This window comes from Paroedura picta, chromosome 11 (genome assembly GCF_049243985.1).
Source record: "Paroedura picta isolate Pp20150507F chromosome 11, Ppicta_v3.0, whole genome shotgun sequence".
Lineage (NCBI taxonomy): Eukaryota > Metazoa > Chordata > Lepidosauria > Squamata > Gekkonidae > Paroedura > Paroedura picta.
This window is the reverse complement of record NC_135379.1, coordinates 38,137,722-38,161,848: the sequence shown is the minus strand read 5'-3', so window position 1 is coordinate 38,161,848 and position 24,127 is coordinate 38,137,722. Positions and strand designations below refer to the sequence as shown.

General features: G+C 43.9%; 1 protein-coding gene across 2 annotated transcripts in view; it reads right to left on the bottom strand.

The window, feature by feature from the left end:
- Nucleotides 1–2,889: 2,889 nt before the first annotated feature.
- CMTM8 (CKLF like MARVEL transmembrane domain containing 8) overlaps nucleotides 2,890–24,127 on the bottom strand; it is a 32,649-nt gene continuing 11,411 nt past the window's right edge. Inside the window, exons 2-4 of one of the 2 annotated variants that reach the window (XM_077303186.1) lie at nucleotides 8,863–9,036; nucleotides 7,030–7,091; nucleotides 2,890–5,410 (exon numbers count right to left, since the gene is read on the bottom strand). In XM_077303186.1, the coding sequence (XP_077159301.1) occupies nucleotides 5,392–5,410; nucleotides 7,030–7,091; nucleotides 8,863–9,036 (255 nt within the window). In that variant the 3' untranslated portion in view covers nucleotides 2,890–5,391. Of the gene's footprint in view, nucleotides 5,411–7,029; nucleotides 7,147–8,862; nucleotides 9,037–24,127 lie in introns of both variants that reach the window. The other variant, XM_077303185.1, reaches the window with a different exon arrangement.

Sequence of the window (24,127 nt, the reverse complement as noted above, 5' to 3'; positions counted from 1 at the left end):
CGGTCCAGCCTGTCGATTTGCCTTTCGCCGAGGCGCGACGTCACGGTGCCATCCTAAGCAGGGCAACTCTTGGGGGTTGCGCTGGGATACGGGCACAAGCCTGCGCGTGCCCACTCCCCCTTACCCGGACATCTGCGGGGCTCCTGCGCGTCCTGCAAATGACTTAGGGGGCCGCTGTTTGGTTAGCAAAGCCCGATGCCTGTGGCGGGGCGCGCAGTGACAGGGAAAGCTCTGCCTGTTGAGCTTTCAAAGGCACACGCGTTTGGCTAAAAGGACACCGCAACCCCACTCATCTGAGGTTGCTTTCAAAACTCAGCCACTCTCGCTATTCAGTAAATGCATGGCTTGATTTGCACTTCTCTCTTTCTCTCTGGATGAGGCCTAGAAGCCAGGGAATGACGCTAAAAGGAATGCCAAGAATGCCAATGGGGGTGGGGACTTCCCGCATTTCCCAAGGTTTCCAATGGGCATTCTTGCCATTCCTTTTAGTACACCCCACCAGGGATGCACCTGGTTACTATGGGACTGTGCTGGTATAAAGTTAAGATGTTCTCCAACCTGCAGAGCACCTCAGACCTCCCTGTCAATGCTGTGACAAACCTCACAGCCCAGAGGACTGGGAGTAGGACTGGAGAACAAGGGCTGATGGGATGACTGACAGCTGGCTTGGATGGGGGGGGGGGCAGAGACAGGAGGCCCTGACAGGGAAGGACTAGAATGGCTCAAAGGGAAGCAGACTGGCTTGTGATGCCCAGACCCCCAGCAATGGGCAGAAGGGTGCAAAACCTCCCATGTGGAGGACCTCCTTCCGTTATGTCTTGACATGCAAATCTCATATAACCAGGACTGCAGTGCTGGCAGGGGCTCATGGTAATTGTAGTCCATGGACATCTGGAGAGCCACCATTTGACCACCCCTGCTTTCTGGCCTTACTGCTCTGTCAGTGAAGCCAGTGGAGGATTCCGAATGCTTCCTGATGCCGTTTCTGTCTGGAAGAATGCTCCCCTGGGCATGGGATGCTGGGTTCTAGCCCTCCCTCCCTCCTCATTTTGCTATTGATCAGTTTGTTGGTGACCAAAACATTTGACCTTATTTTCCACCTTTGCCTCCAAGTGAACAAGAGAAAGCCCCAGACTGCTCTTTCCATGGGCAACACGGTGCCCGCTGACACATTTCCCACTGACCAATCTTCTGGGGCTTGCCAAGTGTTTTTAGAAAGCAGCCAGGGCTGGTCAGGCCAGTTACCCTTTGGAGATTTGATTGGGTGTGCAGTTTTTACAAAAACGTTGCTTAGGTTGCAGCTGTCACCATGTATAACTGAAGATCCCAGGTGAAAGTCAAGTTGGGAATCCTGTCCTGCATCATTGCTTGTTCCTAGTGATCTACTGGTGGGATGACCAGATGGCTTCTGTAGATGTGAAAGTGGGTCATCTCAAGTTTATCCCACTGTCTCTGTTGCCCTTGCCTTGCAAAAGGGTCGGTCCCCACCTGGGGCAACATTGCCACATTGAGACAGGAGTTCATGCCTGGAAGACATCATGTGTGTGTGTCCGTCCCGGAGAGGAGCTCTTAAGTCATGAAATGCATCATTCTGTCTTTACTTGAGTGACCATCTGTCAAATGTTAAGTGTTTACAGGCGAAGATTAAAGCCTGTAGCTGGAGCCTATGAGATGTACCACCGTCCTTCATATAGTTGTTCCTTCCATGCTGTCTAGCCCTGCCCTGAATAGCCCAGCCAGGCCAAAGCCCATTAGACCCCAGAAGCTAAGGAGGGCTGACCCTGGCTGATATTTGGATGGGAGACCTCCAAGCATTTGGGTGGTAGTTCTTCCAAGGAACGCTAGGAGTCACAATGCAGAGCCAAGAATTGGCAAACAGCCACTGGATGGGACATCCCTTGCTTGGCTGCCAGATGATCCTCAGATATCCTGGTTACACCACACACACCATACAATAACTAAATGTGTGGTTGAGTCATGGAGCATGGTGATGCCAGCACCAAAAAAGCATTGGCTTTTTCCACACATGTGTAACTGGAAGGATATCACTAATGTGCTACCAATGATTGGCAGATGGATTCTAGTGCTGTGCTCCCTAGAGGAATACAATTTCTGTGTGGGGGGGGGGTTCTGCTAGAAGAGCACATTTAGTATTCTGAGGCTATGTCAGCAAGACACCCATGTCACAAGACCTTACAATTGGGCCGCTAGAGATCTTGCTGTGCTAACAGGTATAGATTTATGGTACACAGAGCGAGATTCAAGTCCAGTAGCAACATAAACGCTAACTCGTTCTGTCAAAGGGAGCGTGGACTCTGTAAAAGCTTATATCAGGGGTAGTCAAACTGCAGCCCTCCAGATGTCCATGGAATACAATTCCAATGAGCCCCTGCCAGCAAACGCTGGCAGGGGCTCATGGGGATTGTAGTCCATGGACATCTGGAGGGCCACAGGTTGACTACCCCTGGCTTATACCTTGAAGACCTTGTTGATCTTTTAAGGTGCTTCTACTGTATACCAATGCAGCTACCCACCTAAAGCTACCTTCTGGTATACTTTGTGTAATTGTTTTGCGTGGGCCCTTTTCAATTCAGTGTATGATCACAGAATCATAGAGTTGGAAGGAGCCATACAGGCCATCTAGTCCAACCCCCTGCTCAATGCAGGATCAGCCCAAAGCATCCTAAAGCATGCTTTCCACAGGGATGGTACTCCTAGAACTGTGATACGTACCCTTTGGATGCGTGTCTTGATAACCAGTTTCCTTTTCCCTCCAGCCCCTTGGAACTTCTGGATGTGTACGGGCACTCTATACTTCAAGGAGTCACAGTAAATCCACATTTATGGAAACCACATCACTGATTACCAAGCCAAATAAGAACAGAATAATGCATTCAGAATTTATTTTTTAATTTTCATGTACAGAGAACAGCTTACAGAAAACACAAATCCAGTTCTCCACCAAGTGTCCAGCGGACATTACCACGCTCTTTGCCGTGACAAGGCAAGCCCTATCCTGTCAGATCTCAGAAGCTAAGCAGGGCCAAACCAAGGATTTGGATGGAGTTCCTCCAAGGAACACTAGAAGTCGTGACGCAGAGGCAGGGAATGGCGAACCACCTCTGAACATCCCTTGCCTGGCTGCCACGCCATCCTCAGATCTCCAGGCTACATTACACATGCCTTACAATAAATAAATACCCCAACATTTAAGGTGGAAATCACTTTTTAGAAGTTAGGCTTGCTAGTCTTAACAAATGTAGATCATAAAATGGACACATCTGGTTATACACATCAACCAAGGGCTGGTATCTTGCCTAGAAGTTCCCTGGACACTAGAGGGGTGATTTTTACCTATTGTTCACCCCTGTGGGAGGCTTCAGATTCCCCCAAAGTTATTCCTTGCGGGGAGGGGAGAAAGCAAAAACGGCCCTATTCTTCAACCCATGGAAATTCTAGGGGGGGATTCAAGTTGCTGCTTTTTTGTTTTTTCAACTCCTAGTTCATGTGGCCAGTACTCTTAAGTGAGCCAGTTGTTGGTGTGTCACATTTACATGTTTTTTAATTTAAAAGACATAACACATCACCATATCATAACTATTACGTTTTCAACTTTGACTTCTCATTTAAACTGAGATTTCCCACTGCATCAGCTGAAGCAGCTTGGATTTTGGCAGAACTGGGAAGGTCATTTGGATGTAGTAGAGGCTCAATCCTATCTGTTAACTTAAGCACTACAGCGGGCATCCTGGTCAGCTGACCAATTACAACTGGTTAGTTGGCTGTCTATTGTACTGATCGCAGCTGAACAGTCTATGAATCCAAGAATACTTCTGTGTAGACCGCAGTTTACCTTTAAAGGTTAAATCTCACTGTTGTCTTTTTCCTAAGGGAAAAGCCCTGCAGCTTTTGGGGGCAAGCCTAGCAAAGCAGAATCAACTAATTTGTGTTTGATATTGGTCTGTTTGCCATTCTAACAGTCAAAGCTTTAATACTTGATTGGTATTTGACAACATTTGAAAATCTTTCACCAGTCAACCACCCAGAGTCCTATGATACAGTTGAATGCTCCGAAAAGAACCTCACCAAGGTTTTGTAGGGGCTAGATCCAGCTTAAATTTTTCATCAGCAGAATACCTTTTCCTGGCTCTTCTTTCCCACTGCAGGCCTTTAGTTTCCACAAACTGATGTTCCTGGGGAACGGGGTTTGCAGTGAGAAGAGGGCATGGGTGAAAATTACCAATTTACTCTGGATCCAGCCCTAAATCTTTAACACTGTGTTCATTGGTTCTAAAGTAGGAACATTTTCCTGAATACAGAAAGTATTCTAGTACATATAAAAATATTATAAATTATTCCTGCCTGTATCTCACGGTTTCTGAGACTGTAGCACTTAATATAGAAGTTTTAACAATTACATGTATAAAATAAGAAAAAAAACACACGCTGGATTGACAGTCCAGTTACAACAGAATACATACTGCTTAAGGAAACAAGTGTCCGTCACGCATAGTATAAAATCTTCCGCACATAATACTTCCTCATACAAAGGAGAGGGTTGCTTCCCTGCTACAAAACAGCTTTTAAAAAATACAGCCCTGTTTCAGTTATGCTTATAAAAAACACAGTCCATGAAATGCAAGCTGAAATCATATCACAGCCAAACTAACATGCATGTTACAAACATGTTGTTGGCTCCATCCTTCAGAATATATGGCTACCTTATGCACCCCTGCAGAGAAAAGGAACTGTTTGCCATGACATTCAAATCAGCCATACTGCGGTTGTAGCAAGCCATGGGTAGGAGTCAACCAACTTTTTCTGCTGGTGAAAAACAAAGTGTCTTTTTAAAACTACCCAAAATGGGAATTCTGAGACTCCTAGGACTTCCATGTGCAAAAGCCAAGTGGGATGGGGGTGTAGAATGGGGAGGGCTAAAGTGAGTGAAAAAGCTGTTTGGATTTAACCCCATGGTTTGCTTCCTAACTAGAATTAGAACTCTGCTTCAGATTGTGATAGGATTGTCATTTAGAGGCAAACTCTGGTTAGTTTGCTGATTTGGACGTTATAGCAAGTTAAGATTGTTGTGAACCAAGTAGAGGACGAAGGCATTAGTATGCCCAATGGAGAGAGAAGAGGAAACCCACAGTATGTTCCTATTGGCCCAATCCTGGTTTGAATGAAGGCATTGGGGTTCACTTCTGAATGTGCAGCATTACTCTACACAGACGCTGTTTTAAAAACAACACAAACCTCAGTGACACAGTATAGATCTCCTTGACACACAGTACATCTACCGATTCTTCTTTTTATTTCGAGAGAACATCTATTGCAAGGTCCGTGATCTCCAAGATATAAAACTAAAATAGGTATTCCCAGCGTAGCAGAATGTTACAGCGAAGGCAAAGAACTGTACGGAGGGAAAACAAACCCCAAAACTGTTAGAAAGCATCAAGAATCATTTAACAGGATTCTTTGTATTCAACAAGTGTAAGTCATACTGAGATACTACATTCAACAACTCCATGAAATATTTCTGCATGCTATATTTACGCAAACATTGCATTCCTAAATCATGACAACTGACACTACTCTTGTCCAATGGAATGCTCCCCTTCCATTATCTGAATTCTGCTGACAAATTATTATTATTATTAATTAAATTTATTACTCGCCTCTCCCCAAGGGCTTGAGGTGAGTTACAATGCTAAAAACCACAATAAAAACCCCTATACACAATAAAACACAGTACAAAGATGTGGCGGTAAAAACAACAGCTAACTACAGCCCACCCCAAAGAAACCGTTCTAGAGGGGATGGAGATAGAGGGCGCTCTATCTAAGAGCCAGCTTGGCATAGTGGTTAGGAGCACCGACTTCTGATTTGTCAAGCCAGGTTTGATTCCACGCTCCTCCACATGAAGCCAGCTGGGTGACCTTGGGCTCACCACAGCACTGATAAAACTGTTCTGACTAAGCAGTGATATCAGGGCTCTCTCAGCCTCACCCACCTCACAGGGTGTCTGTTGTGGGGAGAGGAAAGGGAAGGTGAACATAAGCCCCTTTGAGACTCCTTCGAGTAGAGAAAAGCGGCATATAAGAACCAACTCTTCTTCTTAGGCAAGTGGGGGAAAGTAAGTAGTAGACATTTCCTCCCCAATGGGGACACAAAGCATTATTCCCTTTCCCATGAACTTTATCTTCACTACTGCCCTTTGAAGCACATAAGACTGAAAGAGTAAGGTGACCAGAATGTCCCACTTTTGGACGGACATCTGGGGGCACCTGGCAAATTGTAATGTTGAAATTATACATATACATATACATATATATTACAATACTATTTTTGCGTTCTATGCATTCTATGAAAATTTTTGTTGCTCCATATAACCAAATTTTAATCAAGAACCCCCTCCCCCCCAGTCAGTGGTGTCCGCCTTTCCAATGTTAAAATCTGGTCACCTTATGAAAGAGAGTGACTGGCACAAACTGGTCCACTAATTTTCCAGTGCACACTGAGTATCTGAAACAGGGTCTCCCAGATCCATACCTGATACTCTGCCATGCTGTTTGTCATGGGCATTACACAGGAATTAGATGTGAACTGAAGATCTACATACTTGTGTAGAAAAATGCAGCTCTGTCAAGTTCACCACTGTCACCACATGAACTGGCTGCATGCATCAAGACCGATGACGGAATTCCACTGATGCTTATTATTACATTCTTTGTGTGGTTGACTCATGTTACATCGCCCTCTTTGTGTAGCTATTCCTAATAATGTTACTTTATGTTCCAGATCATATTTTTATATTAACAGGCATACAGAAAACCTGTGCACCCTCTCACCCACATGCCGTGGCCTGTATCTCACCAATCCCCATCACCAAAGTCAGAAGCCCTCCTCCAGCCTGCCTCTAACTTAAGTGGCTCTTCTGCTGGAGGAAAAGGGCTCCTTAGGCTGGAAAAATTATTCAGACTTTGCAGGACAGAGAGTTAGGATGCAGGTGACTGTTAAAGGTTAACTTACCGATGAAGCTGCCCAACTGTTGTAGTTGTGACTGTCCAAATCTTTGGTGACCGCAGAAGATTCTACAATGGCAGCAATGAGGTACAAAATAAAGGCACTCCCATTAAAACACAGACCCTAAACATGGGCAAAGAAAAACAGGATAGGTAGTTTTATACATATCATTTCATAGGCACCTCTTATAAGTGGAAGTCATGTGGACAGTACAATATGAGGACCTCCTGCTATGTCCACAGTCTGCCATAATGGGCATGCTTCTCTTGGCAGAAAACCCATTGTATGCTTTTCACATTTAACTTTACCCTCGGATCTGGCCCCAACAACAGCTGGTGGTTTGCTTCACATTATGTTGAACCACTGATTGGCTCCACCATGTTCCAATTTAATGTCTTCTTCCTTGCCGTGAAAGGCAGACTTGCTGTGGGAAGGGACCGTGGCTCAGTGGTAGAGTGTCTGCTTGCCAGGCAGAAGGTCCCAAGTTCAATCCCTGACATCTCCAGTTTAAAAGATCAAGTAGAAGGTGATGTGAAAGACCTGTGCTTGAGACCCTGGAAAGATGTTGTCGGTCTCAGTAGACAATACTGACCCTCATGGACTGATGGTCTGATTCAGTATATAAGGCTGTTTGTTTGTCAGGTTCTGAATAATGCCTGGACAGATTCTCAAAGAACATTGCCCACTTCCTCAGGAGTAGCTTCATTGCGAGAAAATGGCTCTAGCAGCAGTCTGCAGTTATGACCCTTCCTTGAGCTGGTCAGCAAAATGGTGTCTTCCCACCGGTGGATCTATTAAACATTAGACAGCGCAGCCATTGCCTCGCAGGTTGGGCTGGATGGTCTTTTACAAGTAATTCTTATGCTGCTGTTACACTACGTACTTCACACACTCATAACAAGAAGCACATGAGACAACGAAAGGCATTGCTTTTTTTTTCCTCATGAAAAGGAGCGGGATAATCTCAACACAGTAAAAGTGCATTCTTGAAAACTGAAGGCATTAAAGTCACTTATTGAGGTTGGATCCTGCAGGTCATGGCAGAGAGCCAGCTTGGTGTAATAGTTAGGGGTAGGGAGTTCTAATCTGGTGATCTGGGTTCAATTCTGCGCTCCCCCACAAGCAACCAGCTGGGTGAGCTTCGGCCCGCCACAGCACTGAGAAAGCTGGTCTGACCGAGCAGTAATATCAAGGCTCTCTCAGCCTCACCTCCCTCACAGGGTGTCTGTTCTGGGGAGAGGAAAGGGAAGGCGATTGTAAGCCGCTTTTGAGAATTCTTCAGATAGAGAAAAGAGGCATATAAGAATGAGCTCTTCTTCTTTCTTTAAAGTACAGACTCCTCCTCATCAGGCCAAGAGGCCAAAGACTTAGAGGAGGATGCAGATGAGCGCTAAGCATTGCCACAGGAGGAGGCAGTTGAGACACCTCCGATGTGCAGGAAGAGCCCTAAAACTCTGTGCTATCTTGGATCTTTTAAGGAAATGGCTGGGATGCAAAGTAGGGAGGATTACTTGACCTTGTGATCCCATGATAATGCCCCCTCTATTGAGATGAATGAGGAAACAATTGACAAAAGAGAGCTTGGTGAGAGGACTGGATTTGCCTCCATTATGACGACGATATACTAGTTTAATTGCAGCAAATAAGAACAGCTCCGTCTGCTGTCAGCTGAGCCAGAACCCTGCGATTCATATTGGCTATGTTTTCTATATGAACAAAGCCCTTGTTGATGAAGTGCCTGTCTTCATAATACGAAGATGTGAAAGATAACACAACACAGACACACATCAGAGCAATCAAAACAAATCACTAACACAAATGGAAAGTAGGGATACGCACCACGGTGGTCCAAGGCACTTGTGGAATCCTGGTGTAGGTCATTGTCATGTAGACGATTAAAAAGAAGAGGGTCAGGACCCAATAAAATACAGCCACAAACATCACCCAGCCAAAGACAGGATACAGGAAATATTCTGTTCCGGCAATCAGGGTCCATACCAGCAAGCCTAGCACCTGCAGAAATAAATGAAGAAACAGTTATTCAGACTAAAAGCAGCAGACGTACAAACCCAACACATGTCAAGTGTCTTCAGGGTTTTTTTCTTCAAATTATATCATGGTAGGACCAGAGCCGTCATTCTTGCTCCCATGGAAGATGCCACCAATCCTAGCAGCCATTCTCCTGTGATGCTGCCTTATATGGAATCAGACCATTTGTCCATCAAGGTCAGTACAAGAGCAGTTGGCTCTCCAGGGTGAATACTTCTATATCACTGACTTTCTGGTCCATTTAACTGGAAAAATGCCAGGGCTTGAACCTGGGACCTTTTGCATACAAAGCAGACACCCTACCAATGAGCTACTGCGCCCCTTTCCCAGGCAAGGATATTGAGGCAGAAAATTACTGCAGTTAAATATATGCAAACAACAGGGCTGGAATGATTGGGAGGCACTTGCCAGAGGCCTGTTTCAGTGGCCTACTCCTGTATGGACTGCAGTCCTAACCTCCAAGTTACTATTTTGATTTGTGCTATCTAAGCTTTGGCCACCTCATGAGAAGGAAGGACTCCCTGGAGAAGAGCCTAATGCTGGGAGCGATTGAGGGCAAAAGAAGAAGGGGACGACAGAGAATGAGGTAGCTGGATGGAGTCACTGAAGCAGTCGGTGCGAACTTAAATGGACTCCGGGGAATGGTAGAGGACAGGAAGGCCTGGAGGATCATTGTCCATGGGGTCAAGATGGGTCGGACACGACTTTGCACCTAACAACAACATCTAAGCCCATGGCATTCCATATTTGTGATCCATTTAAGATGTCCAGTATTTAAGTGACCCACAATGCACTCTTAAGCAGAGTTACACTAACTATCAAAATGTGGAGGAATCAGTTTTGGTTTCAGCACATTCACGATTTCATCCCATCTAGTATAGGTCTAGTAGGTGGTATTTCTATGAGTTTGTAAAAATGTCAAAGTACTTGGTTCTGGTATTGCTTAGGTACTATTCCCTGCTAAAGCTACTGATCAGTAACAGGCAGGAAGGATTCTTCAGCTGATTTACTAGGAATGGACAATAACTTACAAAGCAAACAGTCTTGGAAGCTACAAATATCCACACTCAGTGTGGATCCTAAGGTTTAACTATCTACATTTTTTTTCAAAAAGCTAACCCTTGCAAAATATGTAGCTTTATATGTAAGAATACTCTAAATACTCCTCTGGTGTCTCCTATCTGTAACATCAGCCCTGGGTATCTGGCAGATGTGGGGTAGGCTGTGGGTCTAGGGGTTGAAGTTTTAATGTTTCCTATGTTTCATTTGTTGTTAGCTGCCACGAGACGGCTCAGTCAATCAATCCGATATACATTGTCTTTTCTTAGCTCTGAGTGGCTCTCTATAAGAAAAGAAATAATGTTCCAAACATCCATTCTGTTTCCTCTTCCATTTTGTGTGCCACACACACACATACGGCGTTTTATATTTTATATAATCATAAAATTCCATCATTGCAAGCATGTGTGATTATTTGCTTAAATTGGTCACTAGCAATCAACACAAATATTAATCTTTTTTAAAATCTATGAGTTGATATTTTTACAGGTGCAGAATATACAAATTAGCCTCTTTGGCCACTAGAGGTCACCATGGCTCCACCAGAAACATTCCCTCCTCTGCAGCAGAGCAGGTTTCAAATTGCATTGGATGCAGCTTGCCTATAGTTGAAGACTTAGTCAGACCTATATTAAAAAAAAAAAAAAAAACGCCCCAGTTCCATCATCTAACATTTCAAGATGCACATATTCCACGTGGATCACATCTCTTAGCTACTCATTCACAACGGCAAGGAAACACTGTGCAGCACTCACTGTAATCACGACAAGGGTATCTACTGTGAAAGACCACCTTTCCTTTGTTCCAGGTACAAATATATGGTTATCTTGTGATGCGATTAGCAAAAACACTGTTTGCAAACAGGAAGCTAGGCTAAACAAAGGACCCTCCCTTCTTCTCTGTCCTCTCTCTGGCATAGCCTCGCCTCCACATTGTTCTTATTTTATCTTCTCTATGACAATTTTGCCATGGTACATGTGCATGCATGATAATCTTCATTATTTATTACTTAAGATAACCTTGGGCTATTACCATAATCACTTGCTGAAGTTCTTTTCATAGGATTACTACTCTGTACCACTTTCAATACTTTCCTTCCATCAACAATTTAAATCCATTTTTTAATTTTAAAAAATCTTTTCTGCAGTATGTCCATTTGGTTCACTTTCCAAGCAGGTTCTATAAAGTTCAGCTTGTGCCGTCTCACCCCCATCACTGTGAAAGACCTACCCCCCCCCCTCCGCCCCCAAGCTCAGTTAATGCTTTCCTGGGTACCTTGTGTACTTCGAAGCACATTTGTATTTATTTTCCCCACCGCTTTGAGATACAATGGATTAAACAGTGTCTTGATATTTTCGGCTGCTTCGGGGAAACTGAATGCTGTATTTTATTGAGCCTGGCAGACTTCAAAAAAAATTTTTTTATTAGAGTTTAAAAGGTCAGAACAGCGTTTGGCTTATACCAAATCTATGGAGGCAAAACAAAATGGTGTATTTCAAGAGCGCTTCAATGTCTCTTGGACTTTGATGAAATAATCACAGGCCAGCCCAGCTAAGAAAACTCATCAGACCCTAGTTACATTGGGAACACGCACTAGAACAATCTATTCATTATTAGTCATCTTTCTCATGCCATTTTATATGCTGCAAATGCTGACTACCATGATTACGTAAGGCTGCCTCACAATATTATTGTCCCTCTTTGTTACAAGCAATAGGTTCTTAGGGGGCTTCCAGAAACAGTGCAGCTTCTTGCTATGGTAGTCAAGAAATCAAATTGAATTTATTTAATACAGCACTGCGGCTGCTGCACAGCTAGTCAAGAAACAATAGCCAGTGTGGTACAGCAGTTAAGATTATTGGAATAGGATCAGTGAAATCCAGGTACAAATCCCTACTCTGTCATGAAAGCTCACTGGGGGACTTTGGCACATTCACATGCTCTTACCCTACTCTACCTCACACGGTTATTGTGAGGATAAAAATGAAAGATACTTTGAGTCCACGCTGGGGAAATAGGTGGGGTATAAATTATGGAAGGAAGTAAATACTCATGCTTGCTGGTTTTACCAGCAAGGAGGAAATGGGTCGGTCTACAGGGAAGCATCATTTGGAATACCGTGCACAGGTCTTGTCACAATACCTTCAAAGGACACTGCAGAGCAGGAAAAAGTATAGAGGAGGGGAATCAAGGTAATCAGGGGGTTGGAACACCTGTCCTTGGAAAGGCTGAAGAGTCTCAGTTTAAAAAGGAGATGACTAAGGGGGAACATGGCAGTTTTATAATACTGTGCACAGGGCAGAGACAGTGGACAAAATGAGTTTTTTCTCCCAAAATATTAGAGCATCCACTAAAATTGATGGGCAGTATATTCACAATGGACAAAAGGAAAAGATGCACTTCTGGGTAGCAGTGTGTGAGAATGAGATCTTGGGGTATTTGTGGACTGTAAGCAGACAGTAAAGGCAAACGCAGTCTCTGTATCAACACAGGTATCACATCAAATTCACAAGATGTCCTAGTCCTGCTGGATACATTGGTCAGACCCCACCTGGATTACTGTGTGCAGTTTTGGAGGCCTCACTTCAAGAAGGACTTGGACAAAATTGAGACGGTTCAGAGGAGAGCGACGAGAATGATCCAGGGCCTGGGGACCAAGCCCTATGAGGAAAGGCTGAGAAATTTGGAAATGTTTGGCTTGGAGAAGAGGAGGTTGAGTGGGGGCATGATTGCTCTCTTGAAGTATCTGAAAGGTTGTCACTTGGAGGAGGGCAGGTAAAGGTTCCTGTTTGGCAGCAGAGAATAGGACCTGCAGTTATGGGTTTAAACTACCAGAAGAACGGTACTGGCTAGATATTATCAGGAAAAATGTTTTTCACTGTCAGAGTAGTTCAGCAGTGGAATCAGCTACCTAAGGAGGAGGTGAGTTCCCCTTCACTGGCAGTGCTCAAGCAGTGGCTGGACAGATACTTATCAAGGATGCTTTAAGCTGAACCTGCACTGAGCAAGGGGTTGGACTAGACAGCCTTTATAGCCCCTTCCAGCTCTATGATTCTATGAAATACTTCTTTACAGGAAATTGATTAAAATGTGAGGTTCTCTAGCCGAGGATAAAGTGACTGCTGCAGGCACAGCTTTAAAATCAGATCCGGAGGACTCATTGGGGAAAGGTCTATCAATGGCTACCAGCCATGATGGCTAAAGGAAATCTCCATGTTCAGAGGCAGTCAGCCCCAGAGTAATGAATATCAGTGTCAGGAAGGGGAAGGTCTTGGCCTCTATGACCTGTTGTTGGCCCTCTACATTAGTCACTGGTTGTATGAGACAGGAGACTTCTCTGATCCAGCTGGCCTCTTCGTCCATTCTTGTGTTGCTAGAAAACAGAGCAGGTATTTGAAAGGACACAACTGCCGTGTGAACCATAAATAAATATGAGAACACAGTATTTGGTAGACAGCACCTTTGGGAATCTGAAAGAAAGGGATCAAATGCAAAAACTCAGAGGAGTCCTGCGGGGGAAGGAAGGAAGCGTCTCATGCCACTGTCATTCAAGGGCTCGGCAAGCTGAAGGAGCCCAAACTCCTGGGAAGCTCAAAATCCCATTTCCTTTTCTTAACTTCCCATTATTTATCTTCTCTTTCATGCCCAGACTTTGCCATGTGGGTCTCCAATTCTGCAGGGTTCTTTTAGAGCAGGCCCTACAGTTCCCCCGTCCCTTTTGACTTGGAAGTCAGGAGGTCATCTTTTACAAACGCTTTAAAGGGAAAATATGAGGTGGCTGAAACAGGAGGCAGCGTTGATTCTAAAAGGCTCCCTTTCCTCTGGCATTTGAATTAATCTCTTCCTCCAGCCAGACAGACCATATTTATTCTTAATCTATTGGCCTACAGAACGCCTAATGGAAATTTACGCTTGACCTTCCACACAGGAATTGTTCCAACGCTTTTTTGTTGTTGTTTATTTAATGGCCCCCAAATTACGTTCTGCATCTGTTAAACTATCCTGTACATTGACGGTAAGGTATTTCAAGTGCTACGGACATTTCTCAAAAGGCAATGTAGGGATTCTTACTAATGACCTGCTTTGATTGTACTCACGGCAGTAAATAACAGGCAGCACTTAATGAAAGCAAGAGGGAGCCACAGCGGGGTCTATGGCAGGGGTAGTCACACTGCGGCCCTCCAGATGTCCATGGACTACCATTCCCATGAGCCCCTGCCAGCAAATGCTGGCATTTGCTGGCAGGGGCTCATGGGAATGGTAGTCCATGGACATCTGGAGGGCCACAGTTTGACTACCCCTAGTCTATGGTGTCCTGGTTACAGTTTTAGGCAAGGACTGGGGAGATGCAGGTTCAAATTCTCCCTTCTGCTAAGAAGCTTGTTACTGACCTTGGCCACTCTTTGTCTTTCTCTTCCATGCTAAAGAGTGTTGTAATGAAAATAAAATGTGGGTAGGAGAACAATGTAGGCTTCCTTAATTTTTTTCAGTAGGAGAGGAAAGCATGGGATAAACATGTGGTTTAAATATACAAAGGGTGTGTGTGGGTGGGTCTCATTCACACAATGTGTCTTGTATGTGACAAGTTCAAGGTCCGAGCCCAGCAGCACCTTAAAGACCAACAAGATTTCCAGTCACAGGTCCTTTCATCAGATAGAAGCAGGAATGGAGGTCCTCAGGCTTTTGCCTCCAAGTCAAAAGTTGAGAGGGGGTTTGCAAATAAAGGAATCAAAGACACAAAGGTATAAGGCAAAATGCAATAAGCTCAACTTGCTTAGAGACTGAAAATTAGCATCTGTGATATAATAAGAACCCTACGTCCCTATTCAGCCCTGGGAGATCGGGGGTTCATAGTTCTAAAGTTGTGAATGAACCCAAATTCAGCCAAGCTGATTACATTGCAAGCGCATGAAGTGCAAATGACTTCATCCCAAAGCACATAAAACATAGTCTTGTCTATGGGAATTAAACCACCCAGAGCTGTATTGAAGGGTGGTATATAAATAAATAAATAAATAATAAATTAACACGCATCCTTATGAACAAAATTTACAAAGGCCTCTGCTCGCTGAAAACAAATTTCTGAAGAAAGATTATTCAAGAATTGAAAAGCCAGTGCCAGTGTGGTGTGGTACAGTGGTAATTTTGGACATTTAATATGTTACAAAGAAACAAAATGTAGTATGTAATAAAACTATACTAAATGAAATCTAAAGTGTGGACTTGCTATGTAACATTTCACAGATTATTCCTTCTGGAAAAAAAAACAGGATGAATGTTCATTTCTTCAACCCCAAGCCAATTTCTTCAACCCCAAGCCATGTGTACAACAGTTTGTGTACTTGCAGGTGTAGCTGGCTCTTCCCCCTTCCTCCTTGCACTGAAGGCAATTGAAGGAAGGTACTTTAAGAACAATTCCAGTTACTCATGACGTTTGTATATGCAAGGGCACAGCTTAACTAGGATTAAGTTTTCCTTCCGCAAGCCAGGACTCTTAAATCAAACTTGGTCTTGACTTAGGATCCTGATTTGTATTTGTATATCACAGTCAGCATTAGTCTGAAACCACCAACCCTTCATCGTGCTTCATACAAGGAGGGAAGGGAAGGGAAGGGAAGGGAACCAGACACACACACAAAATTGGCATAAATTGGATTTGGGGATCCCGGATTTACAGCTCCATCTCCAGACTACCAGAGATCAGTTCACTGGAGAGAAATAGATCATTTGGAGCATGGCCCCTTGTCATTGTACCCCACTGAGGCCCCTGCGTTCCCCGGGCTCCATCCCCAAAATCTCCAGGGGTTTCCCAACCTGTATCTGGCAACTCTACCCTCCATTCCCCCCTCCCACACACACTGGGGTCTAGGGAGGACCCCACAACCCTAGCTGGATTTGTGCCTTTTTTAAACTGACCTGTGGTTAAAGCAAATGCCTGAAGGCAGCAGTATAATTCAGCAGCTTTACACTTTTCAAACAATGCAAACCTTTTAGCAAACCATTCCCAAAAGGGCAATTACGGCGGACCGTGTCATTCTTTCAAAATGGTATATTCCATAATTTATTTCCAACAAAGTCTTCTCTATTCAACCTGCACTACACCTGAACAGCACTTAAAGGAATTCTTGACAGCAAACGTTTAACGACTTCTGACCAAGGCTCTATTTACACAGCCTGGATTGTTTAAACAGTTCCTAGCTGCTGCAGAAGAACAATGCAGAATGCATCTGCTTCATTAATAGCACCCATCGTCTTTGTTGTTTTTAAATCTCCATCTTCCTGTTAGACCACATAAAAGCTCCTATATATAGCCAGCACCAGTATTGTTCTGCGAAACCTGTTTTCTAACACAGGAAAATATTTACAAATGCTTACTTTAAAAAAGAAACATTTTAAATCACTGCTATTCTAATAAAGCTTAATATTCACAACAAAAAATGAAAACAACTTACACATGCCAGCTAAACACCAAGAACATTTAAAATATATGCCTTCTGTGAAACCATTCATAGTTTTATCATAATACCTGAGCCTTCTCTTGTATATGATATGATATGAAACAAAAGGATACCTAGACGTGTAAATCTGGACAGTTTGCAGCACAAGAAGACTCAAAATAAGCATCTCTTGTAGCCATGATCCAGCCTTGTCAAGAACAAAGCCGAAGCACAACCGTCTCCAAATTGTCAGGAGGAGAACAGCAATCAAGGCCCACGAATCTGACGCATATTTGACTTGGCTGGACCGGCCTCAAGAGATCACCTGGGCTGCCTTCTTGAAATAGTATCCATTCATATAAGCAAATACAGCAGGAAATGTCAACAATCAATCCATGGGGGTTTCTACAAATGTTGATAGTGGAAATGGCTGTCACTTCACATCTGACCTATGGTGGCCCGTGGGGTTCACAAGACAAGAGATGGTCAGAGGCGGTTTGCTACTGTTCACCTCCATGTCACAACACTGGCGTCCTTTTGAGGTCTCCCTCCCGAATGCTAGCCAGGGCCAACCCTGCTTAGCTTCCAAGATCTGACAAGATCAGGCTAGCCTGGGCTACCCAGGTCAGGGCATCAAATGGAAGTTACAATACAGAGAACCCGGTCCCTGCATGCAAAAGGTCTTCCTCCTAATGTCAAAAGAAAGTGACTGCACTGAACTTGCCTGCCAATAATCCCTTTGTGCAACTCTGTATCAGTGCAGGACTCTGGATCATGGACTCCCAGTGTAAGACTGAGCCACAGACAGGAGTACCAACCTTCAAGATGTGCCTGGAGATCTCCCGGAATTACAAATGATCTCCAAACTACAGGGATCAGTTCCCCAGGAGAACATGGCTACTTTGGAGGGTGGAGTATGACCGTTTATGCACTGGGAACTTCACTGCCCCAGCTCCTGTGCATGAGCACAAATCAGGGGGGGGGGAATGAGGTGCACCAGGCCAAATGCTCCCCCGTGTGGGTGCAGGAAGACCTGCCATGACGAAAACTCCAGCCTGCAGCCCAGCATGAAACCTCCAGTGCGTAAACGGTCTATATGCAGCATTACAACCTGCTAAGGGTCCTTACCTCCTCAGGCTCTCCCCCAAATCTCCAAGGATTTCCGAACCTAGAGCAGGCAACCCTAGCCATGGAGTATGAAAAACTATGGCTATACCTTCTCCTCCCATGTTCCATCCCTCCTGCAAGCTCAAATGCAAGTGAAGCAGGCAAGTTGCTAATGACAATAACAGCCTGAGCCAACTTCAGCTCTAACAAGGCAAAACACCATACATTAATAATGTGTTTATGTTGTAATGCTTTGTAAGCACTCCAGCAGGCCTTTGTGCAAGGGAGGATTAAAGCACTGCAACTTTCCAGTGCCAAGTTAGGAAGTTCATCTAGCAGGAAAGGAAAACAAATGAGAGCCTTTAAAATCAATGCTATTGACTACCAGGGCTACAAACCTAATTTGGGCACTTAAAAGCCACTCTGTCAAGACTGATATTGTTAGGCATAGTCCATGATGCTGCCCCGAGACCAGCCTCCGTGCTTTTCCCGAAGTTTTGTTATCCTTATTCCACTTCAGCAGCAGAAGCAAGGATCTTAGCCTGGAGGCAGTATGCCCAGGACACCCACTTCATATGGAGATCTGGCTCTAAGGCAGAGCATTCTCAGTTTTCTTTCACTCACTGTCACCCCAGTTGTGGTTGCTCCGATTTTCCCACTGCTTGATGCACTGCACAGCCTCATAGCAATTGTGGGGGTGGGGATCTGCCTGGTTTCCTGGATACTACAAAAACACACCCACGTACGCCCCCTTTTCTCCTTATAATCCACTTACACCTTTCCAAGAATGCCTTTACTTTTATTTGTTGGGTTTTTTTAACCTGACTTATCCCTCACTTTTCTCGCCAGTGGGGTCCAATGGCTTACCTCATTTTCCTTTCTCCATTTTATGTCTGAGGATGATGAACTTTAGATAGTTAGTCATGTTAGATGACAGGCCTTGGACTAGTGGAGACAAAGTACAGCAAGGGAAGTTTTATCTAAATCTGAGGAAGAACTTCCTGACCGTGAGGTATGTTTGACACTGGAACAGTCTCCTTCATGAGGAGGAAGATTCTTCATCACTGAAGGTTTTTAAGTATTGACCGGATACCTGCTCAGGAAAGATATTATAGCTATGGTTCCTGTATTGGCAGGGGGTTGGACTAGAGGCCCATGGTGGTCCCTTCCAACTCTTGGATGAAATAAACAAATAAAAAGTTTATATGCAGGAAACTTTGGTTGGCATTTGAAGGTCCTGATGATGATGTTATCCGTTCAGTCGTGTCCGACCCTTGGCGAGTCTATAGGAAAGTTTTCGCTATATGTTTCTGTCAATGACTGATTCTTGAAGGTACTACTGGAGTCCATTCCTCTCCCCAACTATAAAATACAATGAACAGGAGAACTGGGGTATAGAAGTCTCATGGACTTCATGAAAAGGGCACAAATGCTCTTTCAGTCACTGTCATGACGTCCTAAGGTAACCATCCATCCAGGACACTCCAATCAGTTTCTCTTTGGCATTTCCTCCTTCCCTACAGGTGATAATAGCATGCCTCACCCCTTATGGATGTTACCTAGTTCTGCTTATCAGCATCTCACACCCCACCTTGCTTGATGACATCTGACGTTATGTTTATCCTACTCTACCCATCTCTCTGCAGCTGGAAGGGCTCCTGACCCACTGGAATGCCTTTGACTGGTTGTTGTTTTAATTGGCCTCTCTTTGTAACTTCCTCCCAGCTCCACCTTTCTGTTGCCTGTAATTTTGATGAGCATCTCTCTTATGAGGTACGGTCCATGCATCTGAGGAAGTACACTCAAGAAAGCTCCTGCTTACTTTTTAAGGTGCCACCAGACTGTTTTGTCCCCCCCCCCCCTCTGGAATTAGTTTATCTCCTGCCCAGCAGGGAATCTGAAGGCATTGGGAACATGTGCATCATCCCTGCGGATTTGTTCCCATCAGATGTGGCCCAGTTTTTGCCTGGAGGTTTGCCTAAGGGTACAAGGTGAACTCTCAGACATTGATTTGGGGTTATTGTTTTTCTGTAGCCAGATATACTTGTAAGTATTAGCAATTAAACTGATAATACTTACAAATATATCGGGCTACCAAAAAAAAATTACTGATATCCCATGCATTACCCATTTCGGTTATCTGACAGCTTTCCTTGCCACAGCACTACATTTTGCAGACAGTAATTTTATCTAGACCGAATCCAAAGGAAATCTGGAGGCTGTATATAATTAGGTCCTCAATCACAAAAATTCAAAATATACGTTTATTTTTCACAATTCTTAATCATTAGGCAACCATAATGGGGTCCTAGGGATTGAATTGCCCGTTTTCCTGGGCTTGCTTCACTGATTGCTCCACTCCGACTTGAGACAGTTTTTTCAGAAGCAAAATTAGAGAGTATCGTCTAGGCTTACGCTCTTGTGTAATGGAGTAGTTCTCTGACATGCCCCTAATTATATTCAGCCTCCAGATTTCCTTTGGATTCAGTCTAGTTATTATTGGAGGAATCGACGGTTCAGCTTCACTGACTGTAATTTTATGGCTGATTTTTTTAAACTGTACAAATAATCCTCCATAACAATCTCTGGATATTTATCTGTTTGGGTGATTCTGCACATAGTTATTCTAGATTAACACCAATTAAATAATTCGGCTTATGCACTGTACACAGGATAACCATGTGCACCCTAACCTGTTCGCATTGTTATATTTTGCACCTGTGTTACAGTTTAATGTTAATATTATTACAGTCGTATAAAAGTTGTTATGTAAACTAAGTTCCATGTACCATTTCTATGTTTTATGTAAACTGCCCTGAGCCTCAGGGGAGGGCGGTATATAAATATAAATAAATAAACAATACTTTCAAAGAAAACCAACCTTGTCACATCTGTCCGTCCTGTCTCCCCCCCCCCCCCATTTAGGGACAATACATCTTAAGGGAATGAAATCTCCATCCAGTTAGCTGCTTTCCCTGAAATCAGTGGGCTTTAAACATGCTTGGTTTTCACTGTGCTTCAAGAAATTATCTGTGTGTGATTTATTCTGCATTTTTCATTATTTTGTTTAATGTATTCAGTTTATTCTTCTCCTGGAATGAGGCAAAAAGCTATGCAAACATTCTGAAGCCTGGCCCTATTATTATACCTTTTTTAGCAGCTCTCCTGGCTTCAGCTGTTGAAATGAAAGTTAACTTACAGTCACATAAATTCTGAGACAATTGCTTTTTTCCTCACAATCTTGTAAAGGAAATGAAAACACCAATATGCAACTCACTTGACGGATTCAGCTTCAACTATCACTTGGGTGGGATGACACGAGCTTCAATCGGTCCTAATAATGACATTTCCAAAGTACACCCATCACCTTTTAAGAGATTACCGTTCTCTGCAAATATTTGCCCCCAAAGCCCTGCTCTGTTGGGAGAAAAGACAACCGGTTTAAGCACAGTATGTCTGGTCACGTCTGAGGATGACCAGATTCTGAGAAAGAATCTCCAAAACACTCGTTAAGGGCTTTGAATGCTACTTTAAATTCATGGAATCGTAGAATAATAGAGTTGGAAGGGACCTCATGGGTCATCTAGTCCAACCCCCTGCACTGTGCAGGACACTCACAAATTGACTGACTGGACAATTATAGTAGATAGGGAACCAGTGAATTTGTGCTGTAATACATATCTGATTTTAACAATTGGGGAAAGAATCTCGATATCCCTTGATCTGTCTTATGTTAATCTGTTACGGCAATCTATTTAGGGAAACAGAAACGTTGAAGATTATTGTTTATACACAAATAAAAAAAGACTGAGTAATTGGAATAGAATTAATTGAGGCTATGTATTTCACAGGTGCTTAATGGAATACAACTTAAAATACAGCTGCGATATATGCAAATTAAGAAACAATATTTTTGCAGATATTCATTTAGATCTTATCATACTTTGTGGCTACAAAGAATGCCCAAACATATCCTTGAGAATATTCTGGAAAAGAAGAAAAAATGTGTGGGACTCCTATCATGCATTCTGGACAGTTCTAATTGAAAAAATAGCAGCACTGGGCTAGACACCTAAGCTAAAGTTTTTCCATGTAAGCAAGGATCTACAGCAGGGGTAGTCAAAGTGCGGCCCTCCAGATGTCCATGGACTACAATTCCCATGAGCCCCTGCCAGCGAATGCTCCCTGATCTACCCTGATCTACAGTCTTATCAGTGATTCCTCATTCTCACATTGGGTGGAAGGCCTCTCTTTATTCAATTAAAGCCTCTTCCAACTCATCAGCAACTTTAGATCATCCAAGGAGGAGCCAAACCCTGGAAGAAGCCTTTGTACCGAGCTCTTATGCTAAGTCCAACTCCAGTATCTATTCAAGCAAAACATTTGTGCTACATGAACATACAAATAATATCAGGGTGTAATTCTGTTTCAGATGGCATTGCTGGGGCCACAAGGCTGCTACTTGGTTGTAAGCATCAGCATCAAATATTGTAAGCATCAGCATCAGTGGCCCATGAGAGGCAGGAAGTGTATAGGTGAATTGTGATTATCTAGGATTCAAACATAACCAAGGAAAGTACAGAGTTCATTCCCAATATCAGATTCAAGTGGGTAGCCATGCTGGTTTGAAGTAGCACAACAAAAATTTAATCCAATAGCACCTTTAAAACCCACAAAGATTTATTCAAGGCGTGCATGCACTCGAAAGCTCACACCTTGAATAAATCTTTGTTGGTCTTAAAGGTGCCACTGGACTCCATTCGCAATAGCAGTAATTGATTATCACTGCTAATTAATACTTACAGCAGCCAAGGAGCCATTGTTAAATCCTCGTGAGAGACAATCAAACCACAGTTAAATTAACCACAATTAAATCCTCATGAGAGTCTATCAAATTGTGTAAGGTGTACTTCAACACTTTCATGCTAGAATCTCCTTTGGATATATGTCAACAGTGTCCTAGAAGACCATGGGTTTCTGAATATTGCCTTTTTTGGGTCCCATTTGTTCCCACTTATTCTTTTGCGTACACACTGACTTGTTTGTTCAATGCAAATAGCAGAATGGCAGTGCTCACACATGATGATGTATATCACATAGGAGGATGAGCAAGCGGATGAACCCAAGATGGAATGGCTGATGATCCTGTAACAGTGTCGCCTGAATGGGGACAGAGCTAACATCTTGGCTTGTTCCAGAGTATGGTGCCTGGTCGTGTCTACTAGCCCTTTGTCTGCTCACTGTTTCCCAGAAGCTGGCTACAAGAAATAGCATCCTGGAGCACTTACCCAATTAGCTGCTGATGCCTACTTGAAAACAGATGGATCCGGCAATAAAGGAGACATGCTGCTCCCTGTATTATCTTCCTACTAACAGAATTTCCCCATACCTTGCAAGTATTGGCTAATAATCTGGAGCGGGGCAGAGAAACATTTAATATGTCACATCAAGCATGACTTCATTATTTTATTAGGGAGAACCAGGTCAGTACTGACAACGCATACTACATAATGCCTAGTGGGGCCCTGAATTCTTTAGCATGCTAGCAAACATGCTTAAAATGGTGAGTGCAGGGGGAATAATGCAGAACTGCTGTGCTGTTTTTGCGCATATAGTCCAGAAAGATTTATTATTTATTTCCCCTTCATTGCAAGGATGTGGGACATAACCAGTTCTAGAGTTTTATTTTTCTGCTGAAAATTTCTAAGGCTCCATCCCTATCCATGGTTCCTCTATATATTTGTGAAACAGCCTAGGGGGTGGAATGTGTGCGGCTGTCCAAGTTGGAATAGGGCCAATCAGGGTACAGACACCAAAGCTGGCTGTCTGCACTCTAATTGGCCCTGCCCCTGCAGCTCCTGCCCTCCATCCCTGGACTCTAGCCTCTTTGCTCTCAGATGCGCCTCAGTGCCTGGAGCCAGCAGGAGGTAAGGGAAGAGGGCCCTCAGCAAAGGGTCGTGGTGGAGGGCCTGCTAATGAGGGCCTCTTGGCCTGCTAAGCAGGGCCTGCTAACGAGCTGGCCAGTCCCCGCCCACCCCACTGCACGCTGCGGCCCAAAGCCACCTTAAGCTGCCTGGCTGGGGGCCATGGGAGGGGACCCTTTCAAGGCCCGTTCTTAGGAACGGGCTTTGAAGCTAGTGGTTTCATAAAACGAACAAACAATGAACGAATGCCAACTGTCCACAGATTAGGCTACCATGTCAGCTCAAAGTTACAATTAATGGTTTTCAGGTGCCGATCCTCAAGGAGGGTATAAGCGAACACACACGTGACTACCTGATCTGTAAAGAGGAGCCAAATGAAAAATCATGATGCATTTCCTTGCTTAGCTGTGGATGTCAAATCAAAAGCAAAGCAAAAAATCCATCACAGAAAGACTGCCTGAAGATGAAAATTTCTCCTGCACATTATGTATGCACCAAGCTGTGTTCTTTCCAACCCCCGAAAGTTCT